Raw genomic sequence first — 15,968 nt, 5'->3', positions numbered from 1 at the left:
GTTCTCCCATCTAAGAGTATGTAACAATTGATCCTAGTTTGTAGTTTCTAGCACAATTATGTTTAATCTTCAAGGACTTGATTTGAAATGAGACCTCCTGCCTCATCCATGTAGCCCATAACATGAATGGGCGAGCTCATTTGTAACACACCACCACTAACCTTTTACTATCATTCCTCTTGAAGCATAGTTGGTATCCATTTGCCACAACATAGTTACATAACATGTTTTTTAGCTGCTGTGGACTTTCAAATTTCATCCCAATAACAGGTACTTGCCTTTTCCATTGCAAATCAGGGTTGAAAATGGAATGGATTTCAACATCTTCTTCTTCAACTTCATTGTCACCAGTATCACCTTCTGGAGGACATAACTTACTAAGAAACTCATCCCCACTCGTCTTGTTCAAAGGTATTTTGTCAATGTTAATTACTTCATCTTCAAGACCTACTTTGGGATGGGTTTCATCAAGGGTAGTGTTTCCTTCATTTCTAGGTACACCATCATCTTCAAGGCCACTTTCATTATCTTCACTAACAACCAGATTCATGTCATCATCCCACCATTCCTCCAACCCATTCCCATTATGATCAACATAAACATAATTTCCCCGTATTTATACCTGATATCTATAAATTGGGCAAAATCCAAATCATCTACAATGAGACGAATCCCTCTAGATAAAAGGGATGTTAGGTAAGCAGTAATAGACGTTTTGAAACTCTTCCCCAATAGCCCTATCAAGAAAATAAAAAAAGTCCCTTACATCCATACCTGCCCGATCAACATCAATGAAGAGGAACTAATTCCCACCAACATATCCAGAAGGATATCGAACAAATACACCATTGTATTGTAGATGAACTCTCAAATATATAGATTCGTTATCGTTCTCAGCCATGCAACAATGAAACAATCTTCAAAGAGTAGAATACCTTTGACAACAACACTGTAATCTCAATAGTGACTAAGATGGTTAAAAACCATAGTTCAAATCTTCATTACTCTTATTATAAAACGTATGACTATGGAAAATGAATAATTTTTTACCCGTTTGTACACTATGGAATAACATACTTGTCACAATTAATAATTGGCCATCAAAGTCAACGATCACGTCACCTATTTTACCGGCTAAATAAATTTGGAAATGAATAAGGGTATGATAGATAGCTAATTTTTGAGTTTAAGGGCCCATAAAGGCAAAAAAAGAAGAAGCAATATTGGTCTTTTAAAACCAAATGTAAAAGTTTGTTGGGTATCCGAGGCAAAAAACCAAACTTCTTACATGATAAATACAAGATAAATAATGTACTTCGAACCAGAAAACATCTAGTTCAACAATATCAGTTGATGTTTTATCTTCTTGAGATTGAATGTTCAAGACTTTTTAGAAACATATGTGGATTTAGAAGTAGTTTATAAGATGAGAAATTAAATTTCATTATACAAATGTCAAATGATAACATATGTCATATTTGATTTTTTTAATAATATTTTAATCCATTTGTTATCATAAGAAGATATTTAATTTTTTTTATAAGATTAAATTAGTTTGCGTTAAAAAAAATATATTTCGAATTGAATGAAAAATAAATGTTTGTAATATTCTTACAAGATAAATAATGTTTTTGGAATTAAATAAAATTAAATGTTTGTAAGAAGTTCTTACAAGATAAATAAATCGGAAAACCTACGGTACTATTTTGAAAAAAAAGAGGGGGTATATCTTATCAAAAAATTCAAAGGCAAAATATCTCACGAATTTAGGGAACCCACGCGCCCCTCCACCTTCTCTTTCCTCCAATGGCTTCTCGAATTTGACCTAGCTCATACATGCAAAAACTTCTATCTTTTTCAGAGACCATCTCAAATCAATCACAAATAGTTTTGTGTTCTTCTTCGTCATCATCCGTCAATCTTATCTGAACCCCTCTGCGGAAATCGGTTGTTTTTATTTCTGTTTAGGTTAATTTATCGAGGGCCAAGTGATTATGCTTAGGGTTTCAGCATAGATGATGGTAGATTCAGTAATTAGTAGGTTTTTGTTATTATTATGTATCAATTGTATGGATAGAGAATGCCGGAGGTGCGCAATGGAGTACGCCGTGCACGTGCTCCTGTAGTCGAGAAGAAGAAGAGAGAAGGTAGGCCCAATAAGCGATCGGAGCATTTGGTGGGTAATCACGTTAAGACTCGAGCGGCTGCAGCTAGGGAAGCGGCGGCGGTTGGTGTTGAGCCGAAGCAACAAAAGAAACCGCGGCTGCCGACTAAGAAGAAAAAAGAGGGTTTAGCAAAAAAGCCGGTGGTTGTCATTTCTGAAGCAGAGGAGGATAAAAAACGAACAGAGGAAACACGTGAAGAGACATTCAAAGTAGCAATGGCGGATGGAAGCGGTGGCTTGAGCGCTAACAAGGTTACAGGCCAGGAAGAAGAAGGGAATACCGCCCCTTTTCCTGAAAGGGTATGTTCTCTATTGTTCCTTCGATTTTTGTAATGCTTCTTTACTTATAAAACGCCTTGATTTTCAGGTTCAAGTAGGTGGATCACCTCAATATAAAGTCGAAAGAAAATTAGGGAAAGGTGGATTTGGTCAGGTATTTGTTGGTCGTCGTGTATCTGGTGGAACTGATCGCATATCAGGTCCTGGTGCTACAGAGGTAATCTTCTTGCATCAAGCAATCAAGCTTACATACAGAATCTGATTTCTGCAATTCATTTTCTTTAATTTTGTTGCGACTTATGACAGGTTGCTCTTAAGTTTGAGCATAGAAACAGCAAAGGCTGCAGTTATGGTCCTCCATACGAGTGGCAAGTTTACAAGTATGTGCACATTATGTTTTTGTGATTAGTAAACTAACATTGTTCTTTTTTGAATTTCAAGAAGTGAATTTGTTTTTATTTTTTGGTGAAACAGTACTCTGGGTGGGAGTCATGGAGTGCCTAAAGTTCATTATAAAGGAAAACAAGGAGATTACTATGTTATGGTATATGCTAATACTTAATAAGTTTTTAGTTTACTTAAATGATTAACTACATAACATTTCTTTTCACCATTTTAGGTCATGGACATGTTGGGGCCTAGTTTGTGGGATGTTTGGAATTCTTCTGGACAAACGTGAGTTCTCCATAAACCTATGGACACCAAATGATTCTTTCCTCTGCTTTTTGTTATCGTTTATTGCATTTTGATTTAACCCTTCAAAAATTGGTAACTTGTTTACTATTGTTGCATTTTGTTTTCCAGGATGTCATCAGAAATGGTGGCTTGTATAGCTGTGGAATCTTTATCAATTTTGGAAAAGATGCATTCAAGAGGGTATATATACATTCCACTATATAAGATGTTTTCCTTTTTTTTTTTTTTTTTTTTTTTTTTTTTTTTTTATATTCATTACAAGAGTTATCTTTATATTTTTAGTTATGTTCATGGAGATGTAAAGCCAGAGAATTTTTTACTCGGTCAACCATCAACAGCTCAAGAAAAGAAACTATTTCTTGTTGACTTAGGGCTAGGTAAGTCATTTCATCCAATTCCCTTGATAGATTTTCCACTGTATCTCATTTTCCATTAACACATTCATTGACATGAATCCATGATGATCTCTCTCAAATGCAGCAACAAAGTGGAGAGAGAGTACAAATGGTCAACACGTTGACTACGATCAAAGGCCTGACATGTTTAGGTGAAATCTCATTCTCCTAACTACTTCATTTGATCATTTCATATTATATTTTGCCTTTTCTTTTTTGTAAAAAATATTTTGATATGTTGTAACAGGGGAACAGTTAGATATGCTAGTGTGCATGCACATTTAGGAAGAACAGCAAGTAGAAGAGATGATTTAGAATCTCTTGCATATACACTTGTATTTCTACATCGTGGTAGACTTCCATGGCAAGGGTATCAGGTATACTTTACTTCTTTTCAAGAATAATATATTTACATTTCTTTTAACAATAATAATGACAAGATGTAACATAATCTGATACTAAAGAAAGTTTTGTATGTTTTTAGGGTGATAATAAATCATTTCTAGTTTGCAAGAAGAAAATGGCGACATCTCCAGAAATGTTATGTGTGTTTTGTCCAGCTCCTTTAAGGCAGTTTCTTGAGATAGTTGTGAACATGAAGTTTGATGAAGAGCCTAATTATTCAAAGTTAATATCTTTATTTGAGGGGCTTTTAGGTCCAAATCCTGCAATTAGGCCAATAAACACAGATGGTGCTCAAAAGGTGATTGCTTTTTGTGAAAAAACGCTTCTTTTGTAAATCTTGTTAAATGGGTATTTACTTTTCTATCTTTTTTTTTTTTTTTTTTTGATTTTTAAATTGTAGATTATAATCCAAGTTGGGCAAAAAAGAGGCAGATTGAATCTTGATGAAGAAGATGATGGGCAGCCTAAAAAGAAGGTCCGAATGGGTGTTCCTGCAACTCAATGGATTTCAGTTTATAATGCCAGACAACCAATGAAACAAAGGTATAATTTATAAATTATAATATATGTATTTATTTGGGTTTAACTTATAAAAAACCTTTATATTTTGTGTTTTTTCTGGATTAAACCTCAACTTTACTTTTTGCCTGAAAAACCTTTGATTTTTAAATTTTACCAAAAAAGCACAACTTTGTATTTTTTTTCGAAAAAAATCCTCAACCTTCTCTATGTGCTTCCAAATAAACCCTCAACTTTTTAGTTTTTCTTGAAAAAAGCCTCACATTTTACAAAAAAATATAGGGTTAATCTCATAAAAGACCTTATATTTTGTGTGTGTTTTTTTTTTTCTGGATTAAACCTCGAATTTATTTTTTGCTTGAAAAAGACATTGTATTTTTTCATTTTTGTCCCAATTTGGCCCTTTTATTCATCTTTTACAAAAAAAATTGTAAACTATGAGGGGGTTTTTTCGAGAAAAACTAAAAAAGTTGAGGGTTTATTTGGTAGCATATAGAAGGTTGAGGGTTTTTTTCGAAAAAAATTACAAAGCTGAAAGCTTTTTTGGAAAAAATGAAAAAAAATACAAGGTCTTTTCTAGGCAAAAAATAAATTTAAGGTTTAATCTGGAAAAAACACAAAATATAAGGTCTTTTATGAGATTAACCCTATATTTTTTCAGGGTAGGAAATAACAATGTACTTTTTTCCCAATAGAACCAATATATACTTATATTTATTTACCTAGTGTCCACATACTTAAAATTCTTTACTTATAATATCAATATGTTACATTTTAAGTATATAATTGTAAAAAATTCGTTATGTTTTTATTATTTAGGTATCATTACAATGTTGCTGATGCAAGATTAGCACAACATGTTGAGAGAGGAAATGCAGATGGATTACTTATAAGCTCTGTGGCTTCTTGTTCCAACTTGTGGGCCCTTATAATGGATGCTGGAACAGGGTTTTCAAGTCAAGTTTATGAGTTGTCTCCTTTTTTCTTACACAAGGTTAAACAAATAAATAAAAAAATGATGCACCTTTTTTTTTTTATTCTTTCGTGAAACTTTTTTTATTTATAGTGTTGTTGGGATTTGTTTATGTATTATAGGAATGGATTATGGAACAATGGGAGAAGAACTATTATATTAGCTCAATTGCAGGTGCTAATAACGGAAGCTCTCTTGTGGTCATGTCAAAAGGTTTGTAAACGAAGTGTTTGGTATGATGGAATCAAATTATCAAATTTCAAATTTAATTAATTATAAATTAATAATTAATAAAAATATGTAGGGACACAATACTCTCAACAATCCTACAAAGTGAGTGATTCCTTCCCTTTCAAATGGATAAACAAGAAATGGAGAGAAGGCTTCCATGTCACCTCCATGGCCACCGCTGGGACCCGCTGGGGTGTTGTCATGTCCCGCAATGCCGGATTTAGTGATCAGGTCAGATTATTAATATTAATTTTTTTTTTTATTCAATATAAAAAAAATGATATATTTAATTTAATATGTTTTGTAGGTGGTGGAGTTGGATTTTCTTTATCCAAGTGAAGGCATCCACAGGCGGTGGGACAACGGCTACCGTATCACTTCAACCGCCGCCACGTGGGACCAGGCGGCGTTGATCTTGAGCGTCCCCCGCCGTAAGCCCGGGGATGAAACACAGGAAACTTTAAGGACTTCTCAATTTCCAAGCACACATGTCAAGGTTAGTTTAGTTTCCATTATGAAAAATGACCGTTTTGCCCTTGGTGAATTTTAATTATTGTTGTGGTGGTGGTGGTTGCAGGAGAAGTGGGCGAAGAATTTGTATCTTGCTTGTGTATGTTATGGAAGAACCGTGTCTTGATATAATACTATGTTATATGATGAAGTGGAGGAAAAGCCATTTATTTGTCTTTTGTTATATATATATATATTTTTTATATTGTTAAAAAGAATGTGTTGTTTGTTGACTTGTTTTAATGTTAGGAGTTTGGATTTTGGGAAAGTAGACTAGAGTGACTGATGATGATGTGTGTCGTCATCTCATGTGTTGTAAAACGATTGTTATATTTAATTTTGAAGCTGTATAGTTGGCTGATTCCTCCCTTAACTAAACCTTTTCTTACTTATTTATTCTACAAATACTTCAATACTATATGTTTCATCATTTTCATATCTTTTTTACTTGATCGGGTAAAATCCCATAAGAATGTGTTCGGATGCAAGTAATCATTTTCATATTCGTTGGAGATAAGATGTCATTAAAGAATTAAATCGAGTCTTGAAGCAAGGATCATAAAATCGATTCGATTGAACTTCAATTCAAAACCTCTTGATGATTACATATCATATAGAACAAAATCAAAAACAAAAGGCATCGCATGCATCCTATATACAAGAAAAAGAAACTAGACAAACCCTACACAGATTAATTTCAATTTCCAAGTATCAAGCAGAGAAGAAACCATTAATAGTTGCAACCCCGATCTTCGATTTAGGCTCATGAACCAATTTATTCATACGAGGCCTCTTCTTCATCCGCCATAGTCCAGAACCCACAGTAGATGAAGGAAGCAGCTCCAGATCTTCATGATCACTCGACATCTTCTTCATCATCTTCTCGTATTCTTCCGCCATTAATATCGCTACATCCGTCATTCTCTCTCAATTAATTTTGGTGTGATTGATGTAAAAGTCTGGGTTTTATTATTTATAGGGGCGGGAGTAGTAGTTAAATGGGGGAATGGATATGGATGAGGATTCAGTTTTTCTGTGGATTTGTTTGCTGAGTGTTATTGTTGTGGTTTTGGAATCTCGCCCATAGTATTCTTAACTTAACTCTCCTTATTCAGTTGCAATTCTTGGGATGTTGACTTGTTGTCTTGATAGTGGACTAGTGGTCTCCTTTTCATCCAACTGATTTCCTATTTTTCCCCTAAGCCATTTTTATTGGTATTATTTGAGATTAATATTTTTTTAAATATATAGTTGTCTGTTTAATAAAAAAAATTTGAGATTAATATTAACGAGCTTTTTTTGGTGCAAATAACTAGAAAAAAAAATTCTAGTGGCTTCATTTTTTTTTGGCTGATGTGGAACATATTTATGCTTAAGAACCTGATGGACACTCCGTATTATAGCATAATATAATAGAGGCTTTAACGACATATTAACTAGTTAGTACGAGGGACGATCTCCATAACGAATCCAAACTTAAGGATGTAATTGTTAGATTTTTTTGAAATGACAGGGGCAATTTTTGAACAACCATTGGGATCATTTTTGTAATTTACTTTTTTAATAATAATAATAATAATAATAACTTAAAAAACAAAAGAACTACTTAAAGCTATAAACTATAATTTGCTTTTAATAATAAGAGTAAATTACTAAAATCGTCCCTATGGTTTTGTTAAAATTTCACGTTTGGTCCTTAACTTTTTCTTTGCACTTGGACCGTCCCTATGGTTTGGTCAAAATTGCATGTTTGGTCCTTAATTTTATGTATGTAAGGGATGAAAACTGCAACAAAATCAAACCATAGGGACGATTCGAGTGCAAAAGAAAAATTAAGGACCAAACGTGAAATTTTGACTAAACCATAGGGACGATACATTATTATTTTAATTTTTAGAACCGCCCGTAGTGAAATCTTCTGACGTATTTACTTGAAGTCATTTTTTTAAATCCTTCACAACATTCTAAAAATCACCATGTTTGAAAAATAATCTTCTCTTTTCGGTAAAGTTCTTGAGTTTTGGTTATAATGATTGCATCATTTTCACCGCTCGGCTATTGTTGCTTCATGTTGATAAACAAAACCATTAAACTTTTGTTGGTGTTCCTCCACTTCAAGTAGATTTGATGTTCTGTTCGATAGTTGTCTTTCTTCATTTGGGGAAGGAAATGTTTTCATACTTTCTTATAAAGAATCGTCCCACTTTGATCGTTGGTCTTCTGAAACGTCAAGTCATGATTATGTCAACGTCTTTTGTCTCTTCTATTCTTCCGGGTCCACAATATATTTAGGGCCTTTTTTTTTCCGATTACGTTGATCATCGGAATTGGCTGATGAATTGATTTAAGGTTGAGGTTGGGGTTAGATTGAGATTGGAATTGAATTTTTTGAATTGTCTCAAATGGATTAAAATCATATAATGATTAAGATGAAAATTGGTTTTGGTCCACATGGATTATAAAATAGACCATTTTGGCATAATGAAACATTGTTGGTGAATAGACTTGACGATCCAGTTGAGGTTGGTACCACCAAGATGATGAAGGGTTTGGAGAACAAGGGTTTGTAGTTTTTTTTTTCTTGTTTCTCCTAGTTTTTTAGTTGCTTGGAGAAGACATTTGAAGCTTGAGTATGGAGGGTTTGACAGAAATAATTGCAAATTTGAAGGTTGAAATGTTGTAGGAAGTGGATGTTGATGTTAGTATTTATATTGGTTCATAATAATTTTTTTTTATTAAAAATAGGTAGTTTTTTTTATTAGAAATGGATAAAAAAGTAATATTTTTTTTTTCTTTTATCTTTAAGTTGATGCTGTTGGGAGATGCCGGTCTTGACATGGTGAAAGTATGAGATGGTGTTTGCTTAAACCACCTTAATAATATCGATGCCACAACCCTACTCTTACAACCTAAGAAGATTTTTTTTTCACAAAATTGTAAGAATGGTTCTTGTGGTATGTCACAACTCACAATTTTGGTCCAAAAAGGTTTGGATTCGCATCAGTGATCCAAAAGTTTGATTTTGTTGCGAGTTTGGTTCAGTTTGTTTTGAATTTTTTTAAATGCCTTTTTTGCCATTTTTATTTTCTTTTTTCATTTTTTTATTATAGAAATAACAAAAAATGAATACCCACCTCTCTCTCTCTCTCTCTCTCTCTCTCTCTCTCTCTCTCTCTCTCTCTCTCTCTCTCTCTCTCTCTCTCTCTCTCTCTCTCTCTCTCTCTCTCTCTCATCCACATATATTCAAAACACTTTAACATTTAAAACATACACATATTCATATAAACACTCAAGAACACCATCGTTGGCTACATGTTTCTGCGTGAAAAATAAGAACGTCACTACCGACATTGCGACTCTCCTTTTCCGACGACAACATCTCTCTCTCCTTCTCCTTTCGCACTGTCGCCCTTCTAATTTCATAAAACCCTAGCGTCATCACCTTTCTCATCCGAAACTAGGGTTTTCATCTTCTGGATCCGATGAACATCAAGGGTGACAACTAGAAAACAAATGTTCAGACCTCGACGATGGTTAAGGGTGACAATCCTTCTTCTCCTACGTCAATGTAAGATCTAAGAAAGGGGGCTGACATCGTAGATTTGAGAAATGGGTGACGTATATCTGCTTCTTTTCCATTCCAGCTTCTTTTTGTTGTCAGGTCTGCTTTAGATATGTTCATCGATTGGTACATTTTTTGTCTGTTTGTTATCGGAGTTCAGACCACCCTTCTTTGTCTTCCTAGATTCGAAATAAAAACTTGCCAGAGAGAGAGAGAGAGAGAGAGAGCGAGCGAGAGAGGGGTTCTGGTTTGGTTAGGGTGTGTGTTCCTCAGATTTTGTGTATGTGTTTATCTAATTTCGTATGTGTGTTCATCATATTTCATGTGTGTGTGTGTTCATCTGATTTTGTGTGTGTATGTGTGTGTTCATCTGATCTGATTGTGTGTGTGTTCATCATATATGATTTTTATGTGTGTGTATTCACTAGATACGGGCGAACTAAAAAACAAACCCATATTTTGTGTATGGTTATTGTTTTTAGGATTATTTTTTGGCGGAGATGGAGGTAGCAGACGGTGGTGGTGGTGGAAGATGTTCTTAAGTGTTCTTGAATCTATGAATATGTTCTTCGGTGTTTATCAAACACAAACCCGAAGAGAGAGAGAGAGAGGTGAGTATTTTTTTCTTTTTCTTTTTTGATTTCTATAGTAAAAAATATTGAAAAAGGGAAAATAACAAAAGGACAAATATGTCTTTGTAAAAGAAATTTAAAATTTTAGACTAAACTCACAACACAATTAAGATCCTAATTGCCTTCCATGCAGATAAAAAGCTATAAAATTGATTCTAACCTATTACAACTACCTACTAAATGTAGAATATGAACTTAGTTGGATTATGCATACTAAAAGAAATCCTAATCGGTATCATTTAGTCAATATTATCAATACGAATTACTAACATTTTGAATAAAAAATACATGAATAAATATTGTAGTTTAGAGAAATTTTAGTGTTTCGTTTGCATCTTTCATCTTTCTTGGGTACTATTTTTGTGGTATTTTCTAGTTGCAGTTTTCGTCAGTGACAGATAAAAGGACACTATACTAAGTTTTTATTTTATTTTATTTTAAATTATGTTGATTTTGAGGTTTGAATTTCAAGTTTGGTTTCAATTTCATGTTTAAGGTTTGATTTTGGTTTAGTTTCATTATATTTTGTGTCAGTGGTGAGTGTTAGTGGTTGTTGGCGGTGAACAGGGTGTCGTTGATGGTTGCTTGAACAAAGAATGACGGAGTTAGTGTAAGCTTTGTGGGTCCAACAAAAAAACACAAAATAATATTTAGAAATGGCAATACGTTAATTTATATGTAACATGGATGAAAACTTGATGAAATAATACTACATGAACAATCTAAAAAATAGAGACAACTGCATGGAGTGGCTCGGTGCCATCCCTCGGCAAGATGACATGAACTCGGTAGTGTCGAAGAAATACTGTCACCTGGCCTCAACATGGTGAACTCAACAATTCCTTACATAAGAGAGAGAAAGTCCAAAATTCAGATATGTATGTTAGGTGCTACTTGTGCACCTTTTTGCACACCTTTCAGTCCCATTTTATGCATATAATTAGCACAATTGTTCTTCATTTTCCTTGCATTTTACCATATTCATTTTAGTCTTTAGAACAACCTTATTTGCACACTTTTATATCTTTTTCAGGTAAACCGGAGGTTGGAACGCGCTTTGGGAAGTGTCGGGAAGCATTGGTGGAGATTTCGGGACGATCGGGCGAAGAACGAAAAAAAGTTTGGATTTGGAGTCAGAGAGGTACACGGGGCGTGTTGAATTTACACTGAAAAGTGGGCACGGGGCGTGTTTGACCAAAATGGGAGCTGTTGACCATACTGAACACGACCCGTGTCAGTTTAGTGCAAATAAACACGGGGCGTGTTGCTGAACACGACCCGTGTCAGTTTAGCCTATTTTAACACGGGCCGTGTTCAACCCAAAAAAACAACTTTTGGTAGTTTTTCCTATCTTTCATATTACGGGTTGAGGGTTATTTGGACATAAGAAGAACATACCAGAGCACCATTGGAGGGGGGAATTCGAAGCTTTTTGTAAGGGTTTGTCCGTTAACCATTTGGAAACATTAATTCTTGTTTTTGTAAGTTGTAATTACACTTAATTTCATCTTTTAGACTTGTGATCTTGTTCTAGCCATGTGTGGCTAGAACCCTAATTTCTCCAATTTCATGTTTTGACTTCTTGGTAGTGACTTCATTCATATGACATGATATTTGTTCTTAATTTCTATTTAATGAATTTGATTTTGCTTCAATCGAATGTTTGATCCTAATTATGATTCTTATTGGCCATTTGAATTAGGGTTAGGTCATTCAAGTTATCTCTTTTACAAAATCCGTAATTGTTTTGTGAAATTGAACAAGTAACAAGCATTAAATTAATCTCTATTGAATGGATTTGGTGTAAATCTTATTCATACACTTTTACACTCCCGAGCTTATGAGGGGTATTGGGTGTTGTTGGGAACATTCACATAAAGCTTCATGCAATCTTATAATCTAATCCTAAGAGCTTGTTTAGATTAGGTTAATAAGGTTAGGGTTAATCAAAGAGCTTGTTTTGGTTAATTAATATGGTGAAAGGGAAGTGTTAGAGCTTATTAGCACTTTCAAGTACCAACTTATATAGAATTGAACGAATATTGTGTCATCTTGGAGTCACATTGCTAAATTGTCATACATGGGGTTGGAGTCCTCACAAATTCTGAATTTAATTTACGCACTTAATTGATTGCTTATGTTTTTAATTATTTGTTTAATCATTACATTCTAAACCCCCCTCTTTTTACTATTGGTGACCATAGTACCTTGTGCAAATAGGTATAGACCAATTGTCCTGTGTCTTTGTGGATCGACCCTGCTTGCCTTGTACTACCTTTTAGTGCAATATAGTGGGATTATTTTGGAGTATATCGTACCCATTTATTTGTTGGGTTTGACACGCCTAACAAATTGGCGCCGTTGCCGGGGACACGGTGTTACTAATTGTTTATGCCTAGATATTTTCGTACACGTACGCCATTGCCAATTGATTCGGATATAGAGAAGACTGCAAAGAAGTTAAGGAAGCAAGCCAAGCTTCGTAAGAGGCAACCAGTTTCCGGTACTTCTTCATCAACCAATCCCCCAGTCATCAACATTTGGGAGGACATACCCCTCTCAAGTGTATCCGCATCAGAAACAGAAAGCCCATCACTCTCACCACAAACAACCTCGCCCATAAAAACCACTCTACCCTCTTCACCTATTAATAATATCCTAAACAGTTCACCTTCAAAAACCACAACCAATTCTCAAGCCATGGCACATAACCCCAGAGGGAATCAAGGTCCTCCAAACCCACCACCCGAACAAACTCTTCGTCAATGGTCAAGACAAGAGGTGACTCAACAATCTCTTTGCATCACATACCCAGCCGCCACCAACTTGGAACTAAAATCCGGGCTTATCCATTTACTCCCAACTTTTAGAGGATTGGAGAACGAAGATCCTCACATGTTCCTCACCGAGTTCCATGTAGTATGTGTGGGTATGAAACCACACAATGTCACGGAGGACCAAATCAACCTTAGGGCATTCCCCTTTGCGGTGCAAGACGCGGCCAAAGATTGGCTTTATGACCTTCCACCGGGGACGGTAACTACTTGGGTAGATCTTGCGAGATTGTTTTTGGAAAAATATTTTCCCGAAATGAAAGCTTCAGCCCTACGACGGGAAATTATCGGAATCACGCAACACAAAAGAGAAGCTTTCCACACATATTGGGAAATATTCAAGAAACTTTGTGCTCGTTGTCCAAAGCACGGGATCACTGAGTACCAGCTCCTTCAATATTTCATTGAAGGAATGACTCCAATGGAAAGAAGGCTTCTTAACGCCTCTAGTGGTGGATCTTTGCCCGATAAAACCCCAACTGAGATCCGAAATCTAATCAAGAACATGGCTGAAGATTCCAAACATTCAAGCCATGATGAAGAATGGTACACGGATGCACCCCGGGGTGTAAAAGAAGTACAAACTCCTCAGATTGAAGCTCAATTGTCCGAGCTCACGAAAGTAGTCATGATATTGGCCAAAGGCAAAGGTGTGCAGTCCACACCCCGCCCGTGCGGTATTTGCACCCAAGTGGGGCATCCAACTGATATGTGCCCACAACTCCAAGAGGAAGATTATGAAGAAGCGAAAGTCATGGGAGGCTATTCAGGGGAAAATCAAAGAGGTTATGAGCAACCAAGAGGTGATCAGCGATGGAACAATAATCTAGGGTGGGGAGGCAATCAACAAGGGAACTATCAGCACAATCAATCGCATCAATATCAACCAAGACCACCATTTCCTCAAAATCAACCACGACCACCATTCCAACCTCAAAATTTCCAACCAAGGCATCCACAACAACCCCCTCCCCAAGCGAGTTCTTCAAATATGTCCTTAGAAGACATAGTAAAAAGCCTTGCCACAAGTACTCAAAGCTTTCAACAAGAAACCAAGGCGAGCATAAAAAGCTTGGAGCAACAAGTATCACAACTTGCTCAGTCCGTGAGTAAGATGGAGTCACAAGGCAAGCTACCCTCTCAAACGGAGAAGAACCCAAAACACAATGCGTGTGCAATTACATTAAGAGGTGGGAAAAGCTTTGAAAATCTAAAGATGCCGGAAGAAGAAGAAGAAGAAGAAGAGAAGGAGATTGAGGTGGAAGAAGCTATCAAAGAAGAGGAAAAGAAGAGTAATCCAAAGTCCAAGAAGCTAATAGAATCTGAAGTGAAAGTCACACCAGCTCCATTTCCTTCAAGGCTGGCAAGCACCAAAAGAGAAAGGGAAGATGATGAAATCATGGCCATGTTTTGAAAGGTTGAAATCAATATCCCTCTTCTAGATGCCATTACACAGATTCCTAGATATGCTAAGTTCCTTAAGGAACTTTTCACATCTAAGAAAAAGCTTAAAGGAAATCAAACCGTGAAGGTTGGTGAAAATGTCTCAGCCGTGTTACAAAAGCGGCTACCGAAAAAATGCAAGGATCCGGGTGTTTTCACGGTTCCTTGCAAAATGGGTAACCTTTTTGTACCACGTGCCATGCTTGATCTTGGAGCATCAATTAATGTTTTACCTTATTCAAGTTATAAGACAATGGGAATTGGACCTTTATCAAAAACCGGAGTTATCATTCAACTTGCTAATCGGTCTTTGGTACATCCGAAAGGTGTATTGAAGGACGTGTTAGTGCAAGTTAATGAGCTCGTTTTTCCCGCTGATTTTTATGTTTTAGACATGGGTGATGAAAACACCCCACAATCGAGCTTCATCCTTTTGGGGAGACCCTTTATGAGTACCGCAAAAACAAAAATAGATGTAGCCAATGGTACTTTGTCAATGGAATTCGATGGTGAGGTAATTAACTTTAATATCTTTGAAGCTATGCGTTATCCTAGCGATATTCATTCTTTAAACTTCATAGATGTTATTGATTCATGTACTAATGATTGCTTTGAGATGTCAAGCCAAGATGTGCTAACCACCATCTTGAGCAAACACTTTGATGAGACAGGGATTAAAGAGTTGGCTGACAAGTACACATTGGAAGATGAATTGATCGAAGTAATTGATTCCTTGGAGAAAGCACAACCCATGAGAGTTGAACCACCCCGCATGAAGCTAAAAAGTTCTAATCTGAAACTTCTCCCATCTATAGTACAGCCGCCGACTCTTGAGTTGAAGGCTCTTCCCGACCATCTCAAGTATGCCTATCTTGGAGAGGAAGAGACACTACCGGTGATAATTTCGACTAAGCTGGCACGAGAAGAAGAAAAAGAGTTATTTGGAATTTTGAAGAAATACAAGGAGGCTATTGGTTGGACTATTGCGGATATAAAAGGGTTGAGCCCATCATTATGCATGCACAAAATATTGATGGAAGAGGACTTCAAGCCAACCCGTGAAGCACAGAGGAGGTTGAAGCCACCTATGATGGAGGTGGTAAAAAAGGAGATCATGAAGCTCTTGGATGCAGGTGTAATCTATCCTATTTCTGATAGTAAGTGGGTGAGTCCTGTGCAAGTAGTCCCAAAAAAAGCTGGAGTTACCGTGGTCAAAAACTCCGAAGGGGAATTGGTACCCACCCGTGTGAAAAATGGGTGGAGAGTTTGTATCGATTATAGAAAGCTGAATGCTTCCACCCGCAAAGACCACTTCCCTTTGCCAT

The 15,968-nt window shown here is 35.9% G+C and overlaps 2 protein-coding genes and 1 long non-coding RNA gene across 3 annotated transcripts; all 3 read left to right on the top strand.

The window, feature by feature from the left end:
- Window positions 1–1,930: 1,930 nt before the first annotated feature.
- Window positions 1,931–6,550, top strand: LOC145037308 (casein kinase 1-like protein HD16). Its single transcript, XM_078985942.1, has 16 exons — window positions 1,931–2,464; window positions 2,532–2,660; window positions 2,750–2,823; window positions 2,918–2,987; window positions 3,063–3,118; window positions 3,248–3,319; window positions 3,422–3,516; window positions 3,620–3,686; window positions 3,782–3,911; window positions 4,019–4,237; window positions 4,340–4,482; window positions 5,278–5,452; window positions 5,554–5,644; window positions 5,736–5,893; window positions 5,970–6,158; window positions 6,240–6,550. The coding sequence occupies exons 1-16, from the start codon at window positions 2,081–2,083 to the stop codon at window positions 6,297–6,299; spliced, it is 2,112 nt and encodes a 703-aa protein (XP_078842068.1). The 5' UTR covers window positions 1,931–2,080; the 3' UTR covers window positions 6,300–6,550.
- Window positions 6,551–9,395: 2,845 nt separating this feature from the next.
- LOC144998633 (uncharacterized) lies at window positions 9,396–11,990 on the top strand. Its single transcript, XR_013660387.1, has 2 exons — window positions 9,396–9,833; window positions 10,217–11,990. It is a non-coding gene; the product is annotated as an uncharacterized LOC144998633 (long non-coding RNA).
- Window positions 11,991–12,757: 767 nt separating this feature from the next.
- Window positions 12,758–14,614, top strand: LOC145006976 (uncharacterized). The gene has a single exon (XM_078965988.1). It carries the CDS (start codon window positions 12,758–12,760, stop codon window positions 14,612–14,614), a length of 1,857 nt encoding a protein of 618 aa, XP_078822114.1.
- Window positions 14,615–15,968: the final 1,354 nt, after the last annotated feature.

The sequence above is a fragment of the Lactuca saligna genome, chromosome 1 (assembly GCF_052625555.1).
Source record: "Lactuca saligna cultivar CGN05327 chromosome 1, ASM5262555v1, whole genome shotgun sequence".
In the NCBI taxonomy this organism is placed as follows: domain Eukaryota; kingdom Viridiplantae; phylum Streptophyta; class Magnoliopsida; order Asterales; family Asteraceae; genus Lactuca; species Lactuca saligna.
This window is presented reverse-complemented; position numbering and strand designations above follow the sequence as displayed.

Bases quoted from the DNA above. Each gene is read 5' to 3' on its own strand.
- LOC145037308 (XM_078985942.1), top strand. From the start codon at position 2,081: ATGCCGGAGGTGCGCAATGGAGTACGCCGTGCACGTGCTCCTGTAGTC. The intron at 3,320-3,421 runs GTATATATACAT...TTATATTTTTAG, and splicing joins GAAAAGATGCATTCAAGAGG to TTATGTTCATGGAGATGTAA. The intron at 5,453-5,553 runs GTTAAACAAATA...TATGTATTATAG, and splicing joins CTCCTTTTTTCTTACACAAG to GAATGGATTATGGAACAATG.
- LOC145006976 (XM_078965988.1), top strand. From the start codon at position 12,758: ATGCCTAGATATTTTCGTACACGTACGCCATTGCCAATTGATTCGGAT.